This window comes from Aspergillus versicolor, assembly GCF_001890125.1.
Source record: "Aspergillus versicolor CBS 583.65 unplaced genomic scaffold ASPVEscaffold_5, whole genome shotgun sequence".
NCBI lineage: Eukaryota > Fungi > Ascomycota > Eurotiomycetes > Eurotiales > Aspergillaceae > Aspergillus > Aspergillus versicolor.
In genome coordinates, this window is record NW_024467528.1 from 777,532 (window position 1) to 799,795 (window position 22,264).

The 22,264-nt window shown below is 50.6% G+C and overlaps 10 protein-coding genes across 10 annotated transcripts; 4 read left to right on the top strand and 6 right to left on the bottom strand.

Annotated features, from left to right (window-relative positions):
• Window positions 1-602: 602 nt before the first annotated feature.
• Window positions 603-1,523, top strand: ASPVEDRAFT_132242 (oxygenase MpaB family protein; the record flags this gene model as incomplete). Its single annotated transcript, XM_040806900.1, has 1 exon — window positions 603-1,523. One exon carries the CDS (start codon window positions 603-605, stop codon window positions 1,521-1,523), a length of 921 nt encoding a protein of 306 aa, XP_040668083.1.
• Window positions 1,524-4,034: 2,511 nt separating this feature from the next.
• On the top strand, window positions 4,035-5,026 carry ASPVEDRAFT_132003 (bZIP transcription factor; the record flags this gene model as incomplete). The annotated part of the gene is made up of 2 exons (XM_040806881.1): window positions 4,035-4,200; window positions 4,263-5,026. 2 exons carry the CDS (start codon window positions 4,035-4,037, stop codon window positions 5,024-5,026), a joined length of 930 nt encoding a protein of 309 aa, XP_040668084.1.
• Window positions 5,027-5,726: 700 nt separating this feature from the next.
• Window positions 5,727-6,655, bottom strand: ASPVEDRAFT_41817 (RNA recognition motif domain-containing protein). The gene is made up of 4 exons (XM_040812434.1): window positions 6,188-6,655; window positions 6,063-6,135; window positions 5,893-5,999; window positions 5,727-5,818 (listed from the first exon to the last, which is right to left on the bottom strand). The coding sequence occupies exons 1-4, from the start codon at window positions 6,205-6,207 to the stop codon at window positions 5,767-5,769; spliced, it is 252 nt and encodes an 83-aa protein (XP_040668085.1). The 5' UTR covers window positions 6,208-6,655; the 3' UTR covers window positions 5,727-5,766.
• Window positions 6,656-8,999: 2,344 nt separating this feature from the next.
• ASPVEDRAFT_133177 (uncharacterized protein) lies at window positions 9,000-10,363 on the top strand (the record flags this gene model as incomplete). Its single annotated transcript, XM_040807003.1, has 2 exons — window positions 9,000-10,177; window positions 10,234-10,363. The coding sequence occupies 2 exons, from the start codon at window positions 9,000-9,002 to the stop codon at window positions 10,361-10,363; spliced, it is 1,308 nt and encodes a 435-aa protein (XP_040668086.1).
• Window positions 10,364-10,716: 353 nt separating this feature from the next.
• Window positions 10,717-11,537, bottom strand: ASPVEDRAFT_28923 (uncharacterized protein; the record flags this gene model as incomplete). Its single annotated transcript, XM_040810174.1, has 2 exons — window positions 10,717-10,887; window positions 10,956-11,537. The coding sequence occupies 2 exons, from the start codon at window positions 11,535-11,537 to the stop codon at window positions 10,717-10,719; spliced, it is 753 nt and encodes a 250-aa protein (XP_040668087.1).
• A 653-nt stretch (window positions 11,538-12,190) lies between these two features.
• ASPVEDRAFT_41819 (uncharacterized protein) lies at window positions 12,191-13,072 on the bottom strand. The gene has a single exon (XM_040812435.1). The coding sequence runs from the start codon at window positions 13,019-13,021 to the stop codon at window positions 12,278-12,280; it is 744 nt and encodes a 247-aa protein (XP_040668088.1). The 5' UTR covers window positions 13,022-13,072; the 3' UTR covers window positions 12,191-12,277.
• A 293-nt stretch (window positions 13,073-13,365) lies between these two features.
• On the bottom strand, window positions 13,366-14,362 carry ASPVEDRAFT_41820 (uncharacterized protein). The gene is made up of 6 exons (XM_040812436.1): window positions 14,295-14,362; window positions 14,181-14,237; window positions 14,100-14,115; window positions 13,905-14,030; window positions 13,560-13,772; window positions 13,366-13,488 (listed from the first exon to the last, which is right to left on the bottom strand). Exons 1-6 carry the CDS (start codon window positions 14,295-14,297, stop codon window positions 13,454-13,456), a joined length of 450 nt encoding a protein of 149 aa, XP_040668089.1. The 5' UTR covers window positions 14,298-14,362; the 3' UTR covers window positions 13,366-13,453.
• Window positions 14,363-14,989: 627 nt separating this feature from the next.
• On the top strand, window positions 14,990-18,225 carry ASPVEDRAFT_41822 (putative DNA repair protein Rad4). Its single transcript, XM_040812437.1, has 4 exons — window positions 14,990-15,646; window positions 15,698-15,901; window positions 15,953-16,298; window positions 16,344-18,225. The coding sequence occupies exons 1-4, from the start codon at window positions 15,080-15,082 to the stop codon at window positions 18,086-18,088; spliced, it is 2,862 nt and encodes a 953-aa protein (XP_040668090.1). The 5' UTR covers window positions 14,990-15,079; the 3' UTR covers window positions 18,089-18,225.
• Window positions 18,067-19,181, bottom strand: ASPVEDRAFT_41824 (putative 2-deoxy-D-gluconate 3-dehydrogenase). Its single transcript, XM_040812438.1, has 2 exons — window positions 19,007-19,181; window positions 18,067-18,941 (listed from the first exon to the last, which is right to left on the bottom strand). Exons 1-2 carry the CDS (start codon window positions 19,136-19,138, stop codon window positions 18,273-18,275), a joined length of 801 nt encoding a protein of 266 aa, XP_040668091.1. The 5' UTR covers window positions 19,139-19,181; the 3' UTR covers window positions 18,067-18,272.
• Window positions 19,182-19,766: 585 nt separating this feature from the next.
• ASPVEDRAFT_133389 (MDR family MFS transporter) lies at window positions 19,767-21,753 on the bottom strand (the record flags this gene model as incomplete). Its single annotated transcript, XM_040807029.1, has 6 exons — window positions 19,767-19,955; window positions 20,101-20,243; window positions 20,301-20,622; window positions 20,678-21,189; window positions 21,241-21,552; window positions 21,606-21,753. 6 exons carry the CDS (start codon window positions 21,751-21,753, stop codon window positions 19,767-19,769), a joined length of 1,626 nt encoding a protein of 541 aa, XP_040668092.1.
• Window positions 21,754-22,264: the final 511 nt, after the last annotated feature.

Genomic DNA, 22,264 nt, shown 5'->3' on the forward strand with positions numbered 1-22,264 from the left:
CTGAGAATCATCGGGACAGTGAGTGGGCAACGAAGCCTCGGAGATGGCGCCCCTTTGCAGACCAAGAAGTGCGCTATCCGGGGATCGTCAGGACGATCGCAATGCCCAGTTCCCTCCAACCAACCAGCAACACTCGCCCATTTCACATGCGGAGGACCAGCTCCAAGGACGCTGCTTGTCTGGTCTCACTCCTCGGCACACAACAAGAAGCTGGTAAGCTGTTCTTCGCTTCCGCAGCCACATCTTACGGGGCCCTACAAAAAAACCCCAGAATCCTCTCCAGTCGCCCCCAGGCTTCGCTGGTTCTGAAGCTCCACTGTGGTCGGGCAGCATACCGTTCTGGGATAGTCCCATCATAGATCTGTTGATCGCGTGTCTGTCGCCTCAAAATCCTGTCGGCACTTGCAAGCACCCCTGTCGTGAGCGAGGTAAGTGGCGTCCATGGCGCCCATATGGTGTGCGGACGACGCATGCTAACCCGCCGGAACACAGCACGTTCAGTCCAGTGTCAGCCAAAACGTCTGAGACTCTGAACCTCCTCCGGTCTCCATCCTCCCCAGACTGCAATGTCGCACATCGAAGTCCCTATCAACACCAGCACAATGGCGCTCAATGAAAAGGGGGGCGACGACCAAATCTCTCCCATCTCGTCGCACGCCCCGAGTCCAGCACCGCAGGAAACACAATCTCCAGCACCAGGACAACCGAACACCAAAGATTTCAACCACCCGAATCTCGCAGCTCTCGACGACCTCCAGGTCCTCCCTAAAATTCTCCGGGAGGGCATCCTCTTCGTCGCATCAGGCCCTGCACTTCTGCTGCAAGCTGCGAAACCAAGCGCAAGCCAAACCAGCAACTCCAATCTCACCACTGAGCTCACCACAGCGTTCCATGCAACAATCACCTACATTGCCTGCCTCGTCTTCGGCACGCGCGAGGAAAAGGCAGCGCTACTAGGTCGCATCCGCCTCGGCCAACCACCGCTCCTCACATCTCAGGGCCTCACACGGCAAGATGCAGATTCGCAGCTTTGGCTCGTCGCAACCCTCTACGCAACAGCGACAGACTTCTACCAGCGAATCTACGGCACAGTAGACTACCCGACCGCCGAGGCGGGTTTCGCTGAGTTCTCGACGGTCCTGCGTCATCTGACGCCAACTGTGTTGGCACAGGGGTCGTGGCCCTCATCGCGCAACCAGTTCTGGAAGTACTGGGACGAGCAGATCGAGGGCCTGCGTGTATCCGACGAGGCGCAAAGATTCGCAGCTGAGCTGCCCTCGCGCGTGAACGAGTTGCCCGGTGGAATTAGCTACCTGAAACCGTTGCTCAGGCCTGTGACGATCGAGATGCTCCCCGAGAAAGTGCGGGAGGGGTATGGGCTGCAGAGCACGGCTGGGACGAGGACGATGTATTCGACTACGATTGGCCTGCTGAAGCCCTGTTATCCAGTGCTGCCGAAGACGTGGAGATCTTCTCCTGTGAAATACTATTTGGAGGAGCTGAGGAATCAGATTAATGCGTAGGGACGGTTTTTTGTTTGGCTATAGTCATTTGGTTTTTTGATACTCTACGTTGTTTTGTCTACTCAATAACTGTTAATATGATGTGACGACTTACTGAAAGTTCGGATTATAGTAGAGGTATACTAGACTGTGAACGTAGATGGTCGGCCAACGGTGTCTCGGATCCAATGTACCCATCCATATCACATCAGTCTTCCAAGAATAGCAAAATTCCCGCTCCACACAAAACCCCAAAGACTGACCCCAGACCGTGTCGAATATTTGCGCTGCTCGTGCCCACTGCCCACTCCACGTCCCACGATCGTCGTCAAGAACAGAGCCACGGGTCGGGCTGCAACCCCAAACACACGGTCGCACCGTCGCACGCAGTCCTCGGTGTCAGGTGCGTCAATCGCCACCTTGCAGGATCGCGACTCGACCTATCTCTCTTAGCGAGATTTTTACTTTGCTTATGCTTAACCGCTTAACTTCTTTTGTGACTCTCTCCGATCAGAGACTCGCTACTACCCTCCCCACAAGGGATGCTCCACTCTTCGCACTGGAATCTGTATACGATGGGATTGTCGCCGTTACGCGAGGTTGCCGTGCTCACCCACACCCTGAGCCCACTTGGTCATTCCTCTCAACCCGCAGCTTACGCATGGCTACAGTACTGTCGAATTGTCGGCGCGGGGCGCGGAATAGCCCGCCTCGACTTACACCATGGGGTATACGAGAGATTGTGTCCGGTGTGAATGATCTGCGGCTTTCTTGACTCGACTGCCAATAGGGTTTGAAGGCAAGCGAAAACTAAAGACGGGAGATGTTGCAACTGCACCTGCGGCCTGCCGATGTCACAGCCGGTAGTTGGAGTTTTACCGAAAGTCTGATGGTTCGGACTTTCACAGGACAGATGTCGATGTCGATCATGACGGACCTTGCTGGTTTCTCAACTGCATGGTGAGATCAGTATTCCTCCACCGTTGGGGCATGCAGTTATTGACCATCAATATTCCTTATTCCTTCTCATCCTCTCATTTCGTCATGCGTTGCAGTGGGAAAGATCCATTGACTGAAGTTGCATAGAAACCCTACTAATTGGGTGCTCGAGTAGTGTCGATGTACCGTGCCGTCAGAATCAACCTCGTCCTGGCGGTGAACCAGTGCCTGCTGTTGCAATTTCTCTTGCTCATCACGCAGTTCCTGCTCTTGTTTACTCTGGAGGAAACCGATACTTCCTCTACTGCTGCCAGTTTCCGGTTAATAAGATAGTCATTCCTTGACTAGTCGCCTCCACCATACTCCTTCCTCATGGCCACAAGCTCTTGAATATATCCCAGCGACGCCCCCTCTGTTTCTCATCATATCCAGCTGCTCTTCACACCCCTCCATCTTTCTGGCCATATCCATCCCAAGCGCGCACCGGCATGCGGTCAATATAGTCTCTGATGCTAGACAGGACAAGAGGAAACAGGAAACGCTTACACAGTCTAGTTGCACCCTGCAGTTACGCCATCTTACAAACATCTCAGCTCACTAGCTCCAAGTACACTGACGAACTGGCCAACATAACCACCGATACAGAATACGGGAACCGACACTGAGCCACGCATTAGGCATAGGCCGATAGGGTCTGAAATTACTACCTTACGATTCGCCGGGGTGTCGTAAATGCGTGGAGTGCAATCATACGTTACTTATAACATGCTTAGGGTGCTGTGCTGAGCAAGATCGCCCAACAACAAAGATCAGTTATATACAACCTCTACACCAGAAGTTGACATCCTTTGGGTTTATGCCGCGAAAGGGTGCCTACAATTGCGGGCAACACTGCAAGGCGGTACTGCTGTCGGAGTGCTGGTTACCATCACAAAGTATTCTAACCCAACCAGTCGATGTTAGATTTGAGGCAATTGCAATGATTTACCTACCAGGCCCTAATGGCGCACCTCCTTGTCAATCTAGCCTCAACGGAACTATTTTCCTGAAGGGAAGGGTAAACTAGCCCCACCACAAAAAAAATCAAAGATTAAAGTTCAATCTCCTGATAACTGCTTCATACATCTAATATAAAGCTCGTATTCAGACACCTTGTTATCGGCTTAGCTGGTCTCGTTGCTGAGAAAACCCCTCACTGTTCTGCGCTAGAAGTGGCAACACCTGTCAAACAGTTTTCGGTGGTGGTCTTTGCATACTTCCGGGGATATCAAGGATTTCCAAGCAAAGAAAAGCATCTAGCCAATCACAAACTCAATAGGACGATGGAAGCTCATGGTATGTTCCCAGGGTTCATCATGGAAGGATTTAGCCTCGTTAAAGTTAACTGTAGGAGCGATCACTGACAAAGTGACTCACGCCAAGCATGCAGCTGTCAGCATATAGCGGCGTTTAGCCTACCAAGCTGCTTTATCTCCGCTTCGTCCGAACCATTAAAACCGTGACCTCGACCCTGTGTTTCAACAGCCACCTTTTGTCCTATCCAATTTTCCATTACTGTTAACCGTTCTGGCTGCTATCTCGACTATTGACACAATGGCATTGGCACTGCAGAGCCAGTCTCATTCCACTCAATCCCAACGGGCCGCCGATCCCGGCAGTGGCAACTCCGCCTCTGTCGAGACTGGGGAGAATTGGGCTGGACTGGGCGATCCCAAGGAGCGCCGCAAGATACAGAATCGGATTAACCAGCGCGCTTTCCGTGAGTTTTCCCTCCTGGATGCCAGGTGTATGCGCCCTTTCTAACCAGGCTGTATGCACCAGGACAACGGAGACGCGAGCTTCAAAAGAAAACAACCATCCAGGACCAGATCGAAGAAATGATTGCCAAGGGTGAAGTCACCCTCCTCCCGCGATCGTCACAATCCACATCATCCACATCAGCAGTATCACCTTCATCCACCACAAGCAGCAACAGCCCAAGAGCCGCCACCTGGGAGCGCAGGATGTGTTTTCTCGGCGATGAAATCGACAAACTTCTCGAGCGCTTCAGCCACAGTGCCGTTGAAAGCTATGTTCTTGGGTCCCCGGCCGCAGACCACCTTCTAATCCTCTGCAAAGTCAACGTCTTCCGCGCCTTCATCAGCAACATGCACACTCTGGGAATGTCGCCGGGTCCCGAGTGGATGGAGGATGATGCGCTATCTCCGTTTAGCACCGCTCTCCCGGGGTATATATCGGAGGACAAACTCCCGGTCAGTCTCCGTCCTACATCGATTCAATCTTCGACGCTGCATCACCCTTGGTTGGATTTCTTTCCGTTCCCGCGGATACGGGACAATTTGATAAACGCAGGGGATTTTGATGACCACCCGCTGTGTCTTGATGTCATGGGGTTCTGGAATGTGACAGATGAGGCTTGTGGGCTGTTAGTGTGGGGGGAGCCTACCGACCCTGGGAACTGGGAGGTGTCAGAGAACTTTATACGGCGATGGCCGTGGGTTGTTGCGGGGTGCCGTGAACTGCTATGGTCGACGAACCGATGGCGCAGCTCTCGCGGGGAGAAGATGATATTCCGGTACCTATAATGAAGGGATAACTACGGATGTATCTTCTCTTCTCCCATCCCCGTCGAAGCACGTCTTCCCCCTTGCTTCGCGCACTCACCTGGACTGAGCAGCACTCTCAGCAACAGCACGTCCGTCCGATCCAATATCGGCGCCGGCTCGGTGCTCCCTGAACACGAAGCAGTGACAGTATACCGGCCGTACACAACGCGCCTCCTGGTATTCGCACTGGCACTTAAACGCTATAGCATCGTCCTAAAATTTCCACCGGGCGGATGTTCGATCGAACCAGCAACAGTGGATAACATATCGACAGTAAACTCCCAACGTCGCATCCGGTCTGTTGGTCGGCATAGGGACTGAAAATGGTCGCCTGGGATACCCGTGTTGACGCGGGTAAATATTACCATTTTGTTCATTGACTAGGTCATAGAGAGCACAGTATAGTCAATCTATAACACATATACTATTTACACTACAAGCCCGAATATAGGCAGTCTACTTGTACAGCGAGGATTAGCACGGAATAAAAACCAAGCGAGCATATTAACATGCAGATAGGGTATACGATGCATCTATCATAGTAACAGCTGCCGAAGACAGGAACAGTTCAGTACTACCTAAAGGGGTACCTCAGTAGTAAATATGCCATCGTCCTGCACCACCACAGAATAAAGGTATCACCAGTCAAAGTTTGCAAAGTCAGGAATCTCTAGCCTCACACTTTTCGCTCAAGTCGCGCTTACCGCAAATCGAGATGATTACCGGCGGCCACCATCAGCCTTGTTCACGCGGATACGTCTACCATCCAGACTAAAAGTGCCACGAATACTTGTCAGTATACTGGCACTTTATCAAAACAACAAGGGGCATTTTTTTTCTCTTACTCTTGCTCGTTCAAGCTGTTCTGCGCTGCCTCCGCCTCGGATTCATTGGAGAATGTGACGAACCCGAAGCCGCGACTGCGGCCGGTTTCGCGGTCTGTCATGACGATCTGTTGCTGTTAGTATATAGGAACTAGTAGGATTGTAGCTATCAAGTCAGAAGATGCACATACAGCGTCAACAACCTGGCCGAATTCGGAAAAGACGTGTCTGAGGGCCTCGGTGTTGGTTCCCCATGAGAGGTTTCTATCCCAAATATCAATTAACTGTTCAAATGCATACACGGAAATAAACGTACCCGACGTAGAGCTTCGACATGATCGCGGATTTTTGGAAGGGAGAGAGAGGATGAGAAAGGGAGGAAAGGAGAAGGAAGAAAAAAAGTCAGAATATTCAAGCTGAGGGGTGATAGCGGGGTAATGCTGGTATTTATCCCACCCCCCTTTACTACAAGCAGTTACTCCCGTACCGTATTCAATTCAGCCCAGCCAGCCCAGCCCAGCCCAAGTCACCCGCACCATAAATACTGCAGCAGCTCTGCTCGCTTCCCTGTTCGGCTGCATGGCCCACGGTCACTCCATCACACCATCAGAACACATGCCGCTGCCCCAATCGACGCCTGCAGAGCACGGGTCCTGACGCGTTTGCGAACTCTGTCTGTGTTTCCAGTCTGGGATGGATCTTGGACAAGCCGCATGAGAGGAGCCTAGAAGTCTAGAGGAGCAAGGATCTCCCTGAATGAGGACCCAGGATGGTCAGTGATTGCTGATTAGGTGTCGAAGTGGAGGGCGCGATCTCTGGATGCGAGGCCTTATGCGAGTGAGCAGCCAATACGGGATCTTGTCCACGGGGCGGAGGCTGCCCCGCTATCGTGAGGCTGCTTGGAAGGCCCCTATTCTAACCTTTCATTTTGTATTCACTTCCATAGGGATACGTATCTAACTTGTGCCGAGATATCTTCACTTGCTCTAACACAGTCCCAGTCTCAACATCAACATTCTAGCCCGATTGTTCGCACAAAGCCTCTCCTTGACCTCGTTGGGCGCTCTCGGTAGTTCCTCATGAATATGGCCCAAACACGGAAGTAATGCGATCCGGACGCTCTGCGTGAATCAGTAGATCAATTAACGGGAGCGAAAATTTCCCCTCGTCCAAGTCTTCACAAAAGCCCGTTTTCGATACATACTGCCGAATATTGTTAGTAATGGATTTAATTTTAGGCCTAGGGGGAATATTTTTGAATAGGGCAATGACTGGCATCGCTCGATATCAAATTCAAATAGTCGTTTCTGATTTGGTGGTATCCGCCTCCATAAGTCGCAGCATAAATCGAAAATATGCCTCAGGTTTTGTCGACCATCGCGATATACTCATCTGTTGTTGAGGGCTCACCCATCTGTCTATGTCGGTTTAATCAACGCTAGGAAGGATGCTGTATAAGGAGCCATTTCCAGGTGATTCTTTCTCCTCTTCATGACATTGCCATTGCCATATCTACCGTCTTTCATTGGCTTCCTTGGTAGTCTTTTTATTGTTTGTTGCCGTTGTCAATGTTGACGGCTCCAGCGAGCTGTTGACGCTTTCCAATCCTTTTTGCGCGGGACAAGGAGACATATTTATCACCGCGTAAACGAGTGAGTGTCGGTCTACGACAACTACTTGCATCATACAATCAACGGTACGTGACGACCGGAGGTATTCGGGACGATCGCCATGCTGTGGCAAAGCGCTTCATGTCTCTGTAACCCAACAAGTGCAAGGACCCAGGCTGCATATCACCAAGGGAATGGATCGGCCGCTATTCTCAGATCCAGATCCTCGAGACTCGGTGTGAGGTATACTGCTTATAAGGTCCTTGAGGCATCTATCAAATCCAAAGCAAAGCTCGGCAAGGCGTATGGCCTTTTACACCTTAGAATCCCATAATGAACTATGATACCAAACCATGTTGCGTTGCGCTCTCCGTATGTCAGGTCAAGTCAGGAGCGTCGCGTATCACAATCAGGGGAAATGCAAGTTTCATATTCGCAGGGACCATCCGCACTCTCACCCTTTACGTTTCATCAAACTCACTACGAGCTGCCCATGGATAACGGTGTGATGCAAACTATACGTAGCATGGCGTTGATAGGAACCGGGGACAAACAGATGTGTCGTGCAAGAGAGGCGTCTGGGATGTATTCCTCTCACTGTAGCTCTCACCTCGAGAGACAGATGCACCTTCCTGCAGAGGCCACCCTGAGTGTTCTCCCTATGAGGCAGGTGCGATGGGGACCCGGCTTAAGAAGGAAAGACCATAGTCGCTCTTCCCAATACAAGAAACACTGGGTTTCCCATCGCTCCTTCCTAGGGATAGCCATATTATTATTAGCATAGCTCGTAACGTGGAAAGTGCAAGGACAAGAGAAAGAACGACCGGCGGGAGTCCTTGGTTCCTGCCATTTACAGTCCGTTCGAGGGTTGCACTTGCCCCATTCCTTTTTACGTGGGTGTTTCTTCCAGTATGAAGTCTATTATTATAGGGCCAAGCTGATACGTCCCAGCCGGAACTTCGGGTATTTACCTTTGTCGGTATAGTCATGTCGTACTGCTCTCGGAGCAAAGAAACTGCGGCTAGGTGTGCAACGGATATCTACATATGATTAGCAGTTATACTGTGCACATGGTTGTCGTTTCCCGAATGCATAGGGAGTACTGTTTCGTCCTCAACCTTTTCACACTCACGGATACTGGGCTTGACATCCAAGATCAAATCCGCAACCCAGCTGCATATGTTGAAGGATAGAATATTAGTCATGCAATGAGTTAGGCTTATTATACATATGCCAGGTTTCTCTTCAATTTAGGCACAATGTGGGATGTTATATAATGATATCAATGCAACGAGTCAAAAGCTGCCATTGTGTCCTTTCTTTGGTGACACAGTATGACTCGGTCCTAGGGTGCAACTCCCGGCTACCTAGATATCCAACGGTCATGCGGTAGCATTTTGAACTGGTCCAGCATGAAGGCAGGACAGCCTACATAATAAGGGCGTTGGAGTCATGAAAGTTCCATATTCACAATCGACACGCTTCATCAATCATTTCCTAGAATATTCGACCAGCACAATGAACCCCATACATAACCAGCCACCACAGGAGGCCGGCGAACCCTCCTCCATCCCCCCATTTGATGCTATAAGCAAATACCTCTCGCTCCCAACAAACGACCAAGAACAATGGTGGCATCAAACAGGCTCACTCCTGGCCCGAATGCTACAGTCAGCCCAGTACCCACTCGACCAGCAATACCAGTACCTCACGTTCTTCGAAAGACAAGTCTCCCCCCGTCTAGGGCCATACCCATCTCGATTCCGCTCCAGCGTCACAGTCAGCGGGCAGCCCATCGAACTAAGCGTGAACTACCAGCAGCGCGGAGGCACGCGGCCCATCGTGCGCATCGGGTTCGAGGCAATGGATTCATACTCTGGCAACCGTGAGATAGATCCCTTCAATCAGCTCCCTGCATCGGATGTCGTCAGGGGGCTATCGAGACTGGGGCTGAAGGGGTTCGATCCGCACCTATTTACTTACTTCGGTTTCAAACATACCCTTACCAAGGAAGAGAAAGCCCGGATAGCTAAACCTGAGTTAGCCAGTAGGGTCCATTTGAAATCGCAGTATGGGTTCGGTCTCGATTTGAAGAACGATAGTGTCGTTGTTAAGGGATATACCTTCCCGGGGTTGAAGACGATAGTATCCGGGCAGAGCATGAGCGGACTGATCACCGACTCGATCAGCCAGCTTCAACCGCCAAACGCAAACTGCGTCGATGCCTGGGAAGCGGTAAAGGGCTACATGGACGAGACGAATGGCTTCAATGAGTTCCATGTTTGGTCCTGGGACTATGTTGACCCTTCTGCGTCCCGACTCAAGTTCTACTCGGTATCCCCTGAGCTCACGTGGCGCAAGGTTGAAGAAGTATGGACGCTGAATAGACGCATTGCAAATGATCTTGCGAATATTCAAGGCCTAAAGCATCTGCGTCAGTTGTGGGATATCATCCAGCCCGGCGATTCGAAAAGAGAAGTTCTAGAGGACCGTCCGGCGCATGTTAAGCAGAATGAGACACCGCTGCTGTGGAACTATGAAATGACGCCTGGAAGTCCGATCCCGTGTGCTAAGCCGTATTTCTCGCTGCATGGGATTAATGACCTAGCCTGTGTTGAAAAATTGGCTAGGTTCTTTGAGGCTGTTGGGTTGAAGGATATGTCTGCTTCTTATCCTGGAATTGTCAAGGCGTACTTGTATGTCCCCGATCTGTCTAACACATTATTCAGTACTAACCAAGAAACTTTATCAGTCCTGATCACGATCTGGCAAAAACTTCGCATCTGGTAATGTGGGTGTCGTATGCATATTCGGAGAAGACAGGGGTCTATCTGAGCGTCTATTACCATTCTTCTGGAGATGTGCCGGCCCCTTCTCTATAAGAGTAGCGTGAAGTCTAGTTATGTTGGAATATGATGGGTCTACGGTAAATACCTTCTACTACTCACTAACTACAGATGTTGTGATAATAGTGAATGGAACATTGACTTTGATTGATATCTACTGCCCTAAGCCAGCAGAACAAATAGATGCACTGTAGAGACAGGTCCAACTCGCCAAAGATTCCCAAGCCACACATCGGTAGCATCAAGATAATTTTGCCAGAGGTGTTCCTTTCGTACTCAAAAAAATGAAATGAAATCAAAAACTAAAATTGAAAAGGCGAGCAGGTTATAAGAACCCTCCACTCAAGAAGACAAGATAGCTATCCGCCACCCAGTATCGAAAGACTTGTTTAAAACTCCCCATAACAGTTAGGAGGATTGCAGAAGTGGTTCGAGCAGCAGTGCTTGCCACCACCGCACTTCTTGGGACACTTGTTCTTAGGCTTCCGCTTCTCGTTGCGGCCGGAAAGCTCGTCGAGGACTTCGACTGCAGAGCGGGCTTCAAGGTACCAGTAGTCATCCTGTGTAAGGAAGAGAACGTGTCAGCTAGGTGTATTCTTGGAATAAGGTGGACGTGGAATATACTTACATCCTCCGCAACGACATCACGAGCAGCAAGGTTCATGCTACCGTCTCCGAGCTTACGGGCGACGGTACACCAGTGAGCAACACAGAAGGACCCAACGCCACAGTCTTCATGGGTGCTGCATTCACCGAGGAACTCGTCGAGGTCGCGGGCGGCCATGCGGGCGACAGAGCATTGGTGGTTGGTACAGAAGGAGCCGACAGGACATTCCTCGTGGGTGCTGCATTCCTTTGCTATATTGTCACCAAGATCACGGCCAACGGAGCACTTGTTCTCGATGCAGAATGAACCAGCCACGCAGTCAGTGTCTAGGGTGCATTCGAAGTCGCGGCCCACGGAGCACTTCTTGTTGATGCAGAAAGAGCCGACGGCGCATTCGGCGTCTTGGGTGCATGTCTCGCTGTTGTTGTCTTCGAGGTCACGGCCGACGCTGCACTTGCTCTCGATGCAGAATGAACCAACGACGCAGTCATTGTTGTTGTTGCAGTGGTCATTGTATCCAACGTTACCACGGGAAGCACCACCAGGTGCGGCAATTACACCAGTGACCATGACAGCCACGTAGGCGATAAGAGAGACGTGCATTTTGGTTGATGGTTGAAGACAGTGTTCAAGCTGGAAGTGGGCAGTAAGCAGTGGGCTGAAGGGGGAAGATGGATGAGACAAGGGGTGGTGGTTGGAAAGGGAGGAAGAATGAAAGAGATTAGAGCAGTGCAAGAGGTATGCATTTATAGACAAGAGGTAGGGGCAGAATCAGAGCTCCTCATTCCAGAATCACCAAGATATTCATCAGATATCAAGTGTTATGCTGCCGGGATCTGTCCGGGGTTAGGTAGGGTTGCAGGGTGAAGACCCACATATTAGATAGTAATATAATATTAATGCTCATTTATTCACATTGAACTGGTCAATCAAGTTCTACTGCAGTTCAAGTACGTTATTATTGCCTCTATTCACAATGAAGTCTGGCTATACGCCCGGTGATTGGTCAAAGTGCGTGCTATTCACAACACTGCAGTGGGAGTTCTGACACTTGCAATCTGCAAAGGCTGGAGAGTTTTCACCCAGCTATCTCCACCTTCTAATGGATTATTGGAGATGGATAAGGACAATACACAGGGTGGCGAAGTCGACAGGCGTGGGTTGTGAGTCCATCCAACTTGCAGGTAGTGTTTCGTAGACCAAACTGTAGATTTTACTCTTTTAGGAAGGGAATATTTTAAATAACCAATGAATATCTTCAGTCTCTAAGATGCAGTTATTAATATGTGTTACAAGGGGTATAATGTATCAAGCCTTCTATCAAACTGCATTCTATCGGAAGCTCAAACAGGCCATCCCGCGCCAAAGAAGCAAACAACAAGAAGAACTGCACCGACCCTACTCAGCCTCAGCCTCAGCCTCCCACTATCTGATGTGCCAGTAAGCGTTTCCGTAGCTTGGCTAATAGAAGAAGATGGCGATGATCCAATAGTCAACGACGCCTCCGTCTCCGAAGAAGTCGACGCTGACGCCGTTTCCGAGGGAGTGGCTGTAGTTGTAGAGGGAGTAACAGTCCCATCCACAGTCTTCGTCGTATGCTCCCCATAAGCAGTCGCCTCCATCCAGTGCCCAAACAGATCATCAGAGTAACTCTCATACGTCCAGTAGCTAGTCCAATCCTGCAGCCAGGACCCAGACGGGGTAGATGAGAACGAAGTAGGCGCTGGCTCCCCCTTAACGGTCACAGTGTCGCAGTTAACACCCCCTCCATCAGGCTTTCCGCCGTCAGTCAGGCACATGAAGAAGTCGGACCACCCGAACGGGTTGCTCTCGTTTTTCGCGTCAAATGCTGGGTCGACCTGGCAGAGGGTGGCACAGGTTACCGGGTAAGCTGGGTCGTCGGGGGAAGTTGGCGAGGTGATGTTGTAGACGGGTCCTGAGCAGCATTGAGCCAGGCGAGGCGCGCTTTCGGGGCCTACTGGTGGTGTTTTGCAGATGTATCCTGGAAGGTTTTCAGGCCATTCTGAGGTGGCCCCGTGGTAGATCTCGTTGAAGGTAACATGGCCCGAGCAGTGGTTGGAAGCCATCTCACAATCTTTTTCGCTGAAAGAGAAAAGAAATCTAGGAAACAAACTTTTAACTTGAACTACTTGCTGTTCTGCCTCACTTGAAGCCTGTTGGTTTTTTTCAGCCCCCGCGGTCAGGTGATTCTCATAGCCTGCTCTAGTGAAAACAAGACAACAAACAAAAATGAGGGAAATATAATTTCGTTAATATTTCAAGGGGGTTGTCAGGCTGGGTATTGTCGCGCCATAGATCAGCATGGCATTCTCTTGTACTGTGTTAGGGTGTTGGAGTGGGAGGTTCAGATGTTAAAATATATATTCTCTCAGTAAATGTCCTCGGGAAGAGACGAACCACTAACACCCAAGACCAGATTATTCAATTTTGCTATACTAGAGTAGTTTGAAACGAATGGATTAAAAAGTATAGCGGGAATCCAACAGCAAACCATCACCTCAGTTCTGCGACATCAACCTCACAAATTCCTGGTCTGCGAGAAAGAAAACCATCAGCTTAAACCCTATAGCATAAAGGGAGAATATCGATATCAGATGTACTCACAATCAATGCTTCCATCGCCATTAACATCCGCCAGCTTCAACATCTCATCGACATCCGCATCCGTAACATCGTCCCCGATAGATGTCAACACCTTCCGGAGCTCATCCGCACTGATAGTGCCGTTCTTGTCCTGGTCGAAGACTTCAAAGGCCCCGCGGAGCTCTGCCTCGGGGTCTGCGTCTTTGACTTTGCGAGACATCATGACGAGGAATTCTACCAGCGCATTAGTATATGATAAAAGCATAACAAAGAGGTTTCTCGGAGTAGAAGTGCTCTGAAGAAGAGGAAAAGACAAAATGACAAAAGTAAACAAAAATCGAACAAAAAAAAAAGAGAGAAACAAACCTTCAAAATCAATAGTCCCAGTCCGGTCCAAATCCAGTTCGTCGACCATATCCCTCAACTCGGTGTCGGTAGGATTCTGGCCGAGAGAGCGCATGACTTCGCCAAGTTCCTCGGCACTTATGTCTCCTAGGAATGAAGTTAATATGCGCCATAGAGTACAGATAGCTTACAGATAGCTAGCTGTTGATAACTGACCGTTTCCATCTTTATCCTGTTTAAAGAGATCAAAAAGTCAGTACAGTCCTGGATTGGGCAGATTACCCCGCGGAGCCTTACGAAGATCTTAAAGACATCCCTGAACTGGGAGATTTGGTCTTCGCTGAGAGAGGCAGCCTGGACCAGTTAGAAAGGCTGGATTTGTACGTAGGGTGTTGTTAGTTGGGGATATACCATCTTAGAGACACTCTGCGATGGTCTTTGTGATGGGGGAGGGTGCAGTGATGGAGAGGGGGTTGATGTTTGGGGAGTTGGACGAGCCGCCCCGCCAAGACAAGGGAAGATCGTGCATTGCGAGCCTTGCGATACAAGACCAGGTATTATAGATGCCGTGATATTTAGATAGGGGATTATGAACAGGCCCAGCTTGAATGATGGAACATTAATATAAAGGAGAAGGGCTAGAGGCATAGTTCATGTTTGGTTCTAGAATCTCGGTATCAAAAGCGCATGTTGCTTTCGGATATATCAGTCCAACAGGGAGATATAGGCATAAAAGAGGAAAGGAGAAGACCCTAACTGGAGTAAAAAAGGACAGTGTAGCATTCTATCTTGAAGGTTTACAGAGTACGGCCGAGAGGAGCTGCGAAGTGCAAACCAAGCAACCAGCAACCACGCATCAATAAGGTTGAGCCAAAGTTTGGGTATATTCTAGAATCTTTCAATGAATGATAAATGAATGATACTGTCAGGCTGTCAGTGATCGCTGGTTACCATCGTATGATGTTCACAGGGCTGAGTGAAGATGCCCTGGCCAAAACAGGCAACTTCCTGATTGGGAAAGTAGTGCAATTACATCATTGGAAATGCACGTGATCTGACTCACTGAATTGGAGTCGCGTCTTTGTGTTTTGTGATCCAGACGCAAACGCTAGGCCCATCGGCAATCTTGACTTCTGCCCGCTGCCAGTCAAGTCGGGGTACGTTGTTCTTCATGCTGCGACGCAAAGGGGCCCACGATGTCGTCCCGGACGCGCCCCGGTCGTTTCGCAACGCGAGGAGCTCCCCGCAGCAGTCGCCGGTCCAGACGACCAGATGAAGACGAGATACCGGAGGTCTACAGAGAAATGCTAGCTGAGGCCGATGCACGGGAAACGGGCTCATCGGATAATAACAGGCCGACGAAGCGGTTTAAGCCCACGGGATACAGAGCAACGTCTGCGCTGGCGCAACTCGCGGATCGAGAAACACAAGATGCCATAGATATCGAAGAAGGCACGGCGAAGAAGCCTCAGACTGTATATAATTCACCGTCAGAGTCAGAAGAATCGGATATGGAATGGGAAGAGGTCGACATCCAACAGTCTTCTCTTCCAGGCCCCTCAACTTCTGTTTCTGCTTCGGATGACGCGCCGCTTCAGATCACCCTAGGTCAGCAGGAGGAGCGGAAGCGACGGGTCGTCCGGCGCAAGCCCGTAACGGCGGCCGAGAGGAAACTCAGACTTGATGTTCATAAGACACATCTGCTCTGTTTGCTGGGCCACGTCCAGCGGCGTAATCTGTGGTGCAACGATGAGGAAGTACAGGTGCGTTGCATCCATCCTAGTTTGAAAATCCCAGGTGTATAATTGCTGTAGGAATCCCTTAAGAAGATATTGTCAAAGCATATACGGTCGCAACTAAACCCGCCGGAGAACAAAGCACAGCATACTAGATCAGCTATGTTCCTCGACGGCCTCAACCAGGCTGGGGATGTATTCACCAAGAAATTCAGGGTCACAAAGCCTGGAATTCAGCGTGCTCATTGGGCGTATGACTCTGATTCTCTGAAGAGGAAAACAGTAATACTTCCAGCTCCTCCAACTGGACAGGACGCTGCTGATATGCTCTAGGAGGATATTATGTCGGATGCCGAAGTATTTCTCTCAAAGGAAGATTTCCAGAAACAGGCCAAGACACTGCAAGGCTCTCGTGATTTTGGCGCCCAGTTGTTTTGCGCACTTCTGCGCTCTGTTGCGGTGGAGGCCCGGCTGGTGTGCTCTCTTCAGCCGTTGCCATTCTCAGGGACAATGGAACCCCCACCGAAGCCGGAGCCTCAACCCATCGTCATATCGTCAGACAATTCTGAATCATTAACCGATGGACAAACAAAGTCGGATACTACAAAGCCATCACCTATTAGGCGGCTTGGTCGGCCCTCATTTAAACCAACTCGACCGCACAGCACTTTCCCTGCCAGTACGTTACAGCGAGCTTGTGCAAAACACTACTAACGCCTTCCAGGACCGGCACCAAGGAAATCATCGTATCCAGTATTTTGGGTAGAGGCATTTAACGAGGCCTTTCAGAAATGGATTGTAATCGACCCCATGGTGACGAGGACGCTGGCGAAGCCACACAGACTCGAGCCACCAGCAGCTGATCCGTATAATATTCTCAGCTATGTGGTTGCATTTGAAGAGGACGCTTCGGCCAGAGATGTGACCAGGCGTTATACGAAGGCATTCAACGCAAAAGTTCGCAAACTCCGCGTTGAATCGACCAAGAATGGCGAAGTGTGGTGGAAAAGGGTACTTCAGCACTTTGAAAGACCATTTTTAGAGGACCGTGATGAACTCGAAGTTGGTGAGTTGACGGCAAAGACAGCCTCCGAGCCCATGCCACGGAACGTGCAAGACTTTAAAGATCACCCCGTCTATGCTCTAGAGCGGCATCTCCGTCGCAACGAGGTCATATTTCCGAAACGTGTCACAGGGCAAGTTAGCCTTGGGAAGGCCGGAGCTAAGGGCCAGACAGAACCGGTATATCGCCGGTCCGATGTCCACACCCTTCGGAGTGCGAACAAGTGGTATCGACTTGGTCGGGATATTAAAATGGGCGAGCATGCTTTAAAGCGCATACCGGCGAAAAACAAAGAAATAAACCTGGATGATGAAGAAGAACCTGAAGAAACAGCTTTATACGCATATTTTCAAACAGAATTGTACAAACCGCCACCTGTCGTCGGGGGAAAGGTTCCAAAGAACGCCTACGGAAATTTGGATATTTACGTCCCAAGCATGGTGCCCCCTGGAGGGGTCCATATCAGGCAACTGGATGCCGCATATGCTGCACGTACTTTGGGAATTGACTACGCAGATGCTGTTACTGGATTCAACTTTAAAGGACGCCATGGTACAGCCGTCATGCAAGGGATAGTGGTCGCAGTTGAATACCATGAAGCGGTCCAGGAGGTCCTGAAGTGTCTTGAGGAAGAGAAAGTGCGAAATGAACTTGAGGAAAGGTCTGCACAGGCCCTTCGCACATGGAGACATTTTCTGTTGAAGCTTCGGATTGTCGAGCGAGTCAAAGGCTACGCGGTTGAGGGCGAAGCTGATGACGAAGCGAGTGGCCTCGAGAATAGCGAGGATCCGGAAGAAATGGGCGGTGGGTTCTTTCCTGAGGCTGATGCCAAAATGGTAGTTCCGCCTCAGCCCAAGGGAGAAACAGAAGAGTATGGTGTTCAAGATGAAGATATGGGTGGCGGGTTTCTCCCTGAGTCTGATGGGGAAGCAGCCTCCCCTGTCCACCGGGAGCAACCGAAACAGCATCCTAGCATTGATGTGGAAGATCTTGCTGGCGGGTTCGTTCCTGAAGAAGAAGTTGTACCCGAAAGAGTACCTGGAAGTGCCCCCGAGCGGCGTCATAACACGGATACACAGTCAAAATACAGCCTGGTTGTCGTGCCTAGCAATGCGCCAGATGCGTCTAAGGTCGACCAACCCCCTGCCGAACAAACTGATAAAGACCGCGCAGTTGACCACACGGCGCCAGGCGCCTCAGTCGAAGAGCCGATTACGGTAGCGTCGTCGGTCAACGACTCTGCTTCTGCAAGTGTTGAGATACTCTCCCGAGCTCCATCGCAGGCGCAGTCGCGCACCCAGTCCGTGGAGGTTATATCCGAGCATTCTGAAGATGACAAGGGCTCGTTACTATCAGAGGATCCCGAAGATGAGGATGCGGTTCCCGAGTGGCTGATGTCGGATTGACCTTATGCTGCAGCTAATTCTATCTAGTATACCCACTTTGCAATTGTACATTATCAAGTCAAATCAAACATTCGGAGGACTACAACCGGACAAAGGAACCACAACAGTGTAGTAGTCTAAATGTATGCACCTAATTGGACAATCTATTTACAAGATACAAAACCAAGAAGCCCTCGAGGCCACTTTACCTCCCCATCCAGCCACCATCAACCGTAACCAACTCCCCACTAACATACGAACTGGCCTCGCTAGCCAAAAAGACAACCGGCCCCTTAAAGTCCTCCGGCTTCCCCCACCTGCCCGCCGGAATGCGCGCCATGATACCCGCATTGCGGTTATTATCATTAATCAACGCAACATTCATATCCGTATCAATATACCCCGGCGCAATCGCATTCACATTAATCCCCTTGCTCACCCACTCATTACTCAACGCCTTCGTCAACTGCGCAATCCCACCTTTACTCGCCGCATACGCAGGAACCGTAATCCCACCCTGATACGAGAGCAGCGAGGCAACATTGATAATGGACCCCCTTTTGCGGCCCTTCTCAAAGGAACCTTCAGGCTGAGAGAGGATATATGCGCCGAACTCGCGACACAGCGTGAACACACTGGTGAGGTTCACATTCAGAACCTCATCCCAGTCCTCGTCGGGGAATTTCTCGGATGGGTGGCGCCGCTGGATTCCTGCGCAGTTGAGCAGGATGGTGGGGTTGTGGCCCTGGGAGACGAGTGTGGGGATGATGGATTTCACGGAGGTGCGGTCCGACAGTTCGGCGGGGTGGATTGTGGCTTTGCGGTTGAGCTTGCTGGTTATGTAGTCGTGGGTGCTGGTGTTTGATGCGTCGCGCTGTTTATCATAATTGGGTTAGCTGTCTGCCGTATTGTAAGGACAGAAGGGGGCGGATGTTCTACCTGAACGAGGATAATGTCTGCGCCGGCTTCAGCAAGGGCAATTGCCATTGCGGCGCCGATGCCGCGGGTTCCGCCGGTGACGAGGGCGGTCTTGCCCTGGAGGGAGAAGAGAGAAGGGACTGTGTCTGCCATTTTCTTGATTGTGGTTTGAATAGAGGTGAGAGATTTGAAATTAATGGAGGGGCGAGTGCTATATATCTAGACGAGGGCGCGGGGCATCCAGATTAGGATGTTTCCATTGCCGACAAAGCCCGCTCTCCCCGCATCGGCTATTGGGCGGGTCGGCGATTATCCGGTCGACAGGCAAATGCCGGGGGAGTATATAATGAGGGATTTGACATGGATCGCAGCTTTGGAAGTATTGACAGAGCTCTGATGTATATACATTACAGGTTGTGGAATCTAATCCGCAACCTGAGGAGCTTCGACCGGTTCTTTTCCTTGCTGTCGGATAAATCTCCGCAGAGTCGACCCGCAGAGCCGTGTGCCGGATCTATATGATATTTGAATAATAGAAAATATCTAAGAGCACCGGTCGAGCTTATTCAATTCACCAATCTAGTCTATCAATTGTAGCTCAATACTAACTATTCACCATCTAACATTTTGCTTCCACTCAGATCCACTTACCATACACCTACTACGCTGTACTTCAACATCTCCATGCAGATTTTCTGCTTTTCAGCATCATTTGCACCGATTTTAGCCCTCAGTATCGTCATATTTTATCGACGAGGTGGGGGAGGAGAGGGGAGGAAGATTAATGTTCTGCCCTTTTCAACCCCCGACCCCTCGCGAACATCGCAGCCAATGTCGCAACGCAGCCAAACACGGCACTAGCGGCAAACGCCATGCGAATGCCACCATAATATACCTCCCTTGCTGCGAGTTGGATCTCCGGGTCGAGGTCGTAGATTGCACTGACGGAGTGGCGGATCTCATCAATTACCTATTTTCACGGCGAGAAGACGGATGGTGAGCGGGTTGTTACATAAGATATTATGGGTGGGTAGGGATAGACATGATCAGGGAGGGAGAAGAGAAGTGGAGAGATGAGAGGAGGTGCATGGTTGGAGGGATGGGAGGAGTGGTACTTTCCATTTGTTCGGTACTCCGCGCAATGCCTCAGGCAATGAGCGCACAAGTTCATTTTGTACAATTGTTGACGTGATGGCGACGCCGTAGACAGTCCCAAGCGAGCGGATGAGGTAGACGGTCGAGGCGGAGACAGCGTGGTCTACAGCACAATTAGTTATCCTCTCACCGTCACTGGGCCCAGTGAGATAGCACATACCGTCGTGTCCGAAAGCTGCTAAAAAGGTAAACAGAATAGCCGGATAAACAATACCCTGTCCCAAGTTGGCCGGGATCACATAAACAAAGTACTTCCACTCGGCATCGTAGAACTGCAATGCCATGACGAGAAGATTCCCGACAAACATCAGTGATGCGCCGGCGCGCATCAAGTGGCTGAGCTTCCCGTATCGCGACATGATGATACCCGAGATTAGGCCACCGATGGGGGTTGCGAAAGAGGGGATGACAAGGCGAGCGCCCGCCTTGGAAGCACTGTCGAGGAGGACGACTTGGAAGAACAGGGGGAGATTAAACAGGAACTATTGTTTTTTTAGTTACTGTAAATGCAGTGAAGAGGGACATAACAAAACGTACAGCATATGCAGACATCCCAACACAGACATTCGCAATCTGCGTCGAGACAGGAAGGATACCATGGAGCATTCGTAGAGGTATAACGGGGATGGCGGTCGTTTTGGCCTCGACAAGGAGGAATCCTCCCAGCAGAACGACGCTCCCGACTAGCGACGAAATAACCCAGACGTTACTCCAGGGAAGCTCATTACCGCCGAGACTAAGCCCGACAAGTTGCACAGAGAGGCCTAGGATGAGAAGAAGGGCGCCGGTCAGATCAACCTGCTTCCAGACACTCAGTCCGACTGCAGTGGGCGCCTTTTCTCTTTTCGGGATCACAATACGTCCCACGACCAGCGCGAAGATGGACACTGGAACCTGTAGGAGAAAGCACCATCTCCATCCAATCGTATTTGCGATTGAACCGCCAAGTGACGCGCCGCAGATGGATCCAAATCCGTGAAGCACGTTCTGGGCGGCCTGGTACATTCCGCGGCGCTGGAAGGGGATCATGTCGGAGTTGATGATCGTTGCTTTGGATCGGTTTAGTACTTGTTTCTTGACAGACGGTGTAAGATACATACCCATTGTCATCAGACCTCCACCACCAATACCAGTCAGTGCGCGCATGAGATTCAAGAAGATCACGTCTTTCGCAACAGCGCACCCGAGGCATCCCAGGAGGAAAGATATCGTCGAGGTGAAGAAACAGGTGCGACGACCAAAGATATCGGAGAAGCGGCCGTACAAAGGCTGGAACGCGGTGCTCGTGATCAAGTACGAAGTGGTGAGCCAGGAGGAAGTATTCGCGGCGTTGAATTCGGAACTGATCAGGGCGTATGTGGAGGCCGTGATTGTGCCGTCAAAACCCGAGAGGAAGACATTTGCAAAAATTGCTGCATGCTGTTAGAGCTGTTAATTACCATGAGAGGAGTGGCTGTCAACGCACCGACTTCAATCCAGATGAAGCCCACGGGTGGTTTCCACAAGTCTGGATCGGAAGCCAACAACGGCTGTTCCTCTTGTTCCCGTTCCTGGTCGCTGCCTTCGAGATCGGGATGCGCTTCATGAGCGGGAGCAATTGTTCCGTAGGTCATTTTGCAGACAACTTGCGGTTCCGTTCGAGTCCCTCCGCACAAGGCAGTGAAAATAGCAGATATATGGAGGAAAGACGGTGGAAGTCGGGCTCCGAATGGGGAAAGAGTGCGGACGGCGGGGTTGTCCTTATCGCCCGAGAAAGTCCACTGCACAATTTTCACTGACAGCGTCTTATCGGTCGCATCATCGGGGCTCCAGTTGTGCTCATCATGAGTCTGTTCTTATTGGCGCGTTCCCCTGGAGAGATCTCCACCGTGACCACCACCAACTGTTAGCCCTAACATTGGGCGAGTATATCTCGATTCGCGGAAGAGAAACTCAGCATTTCTGGATTCTGAAGGTATTGAAGACATATGGGGTTTTCAGGTTGAGTGGTTTATAGTAAATTGATTAACTACCAGCCACAGACTGCAGCAGTACAATAGTTCTGACAACAATTCCGAGCTTCCATCGATTGAAAATGGAGCCTCACCGATGGTGATATCGATGGCTGAGGATTACACTCCCATA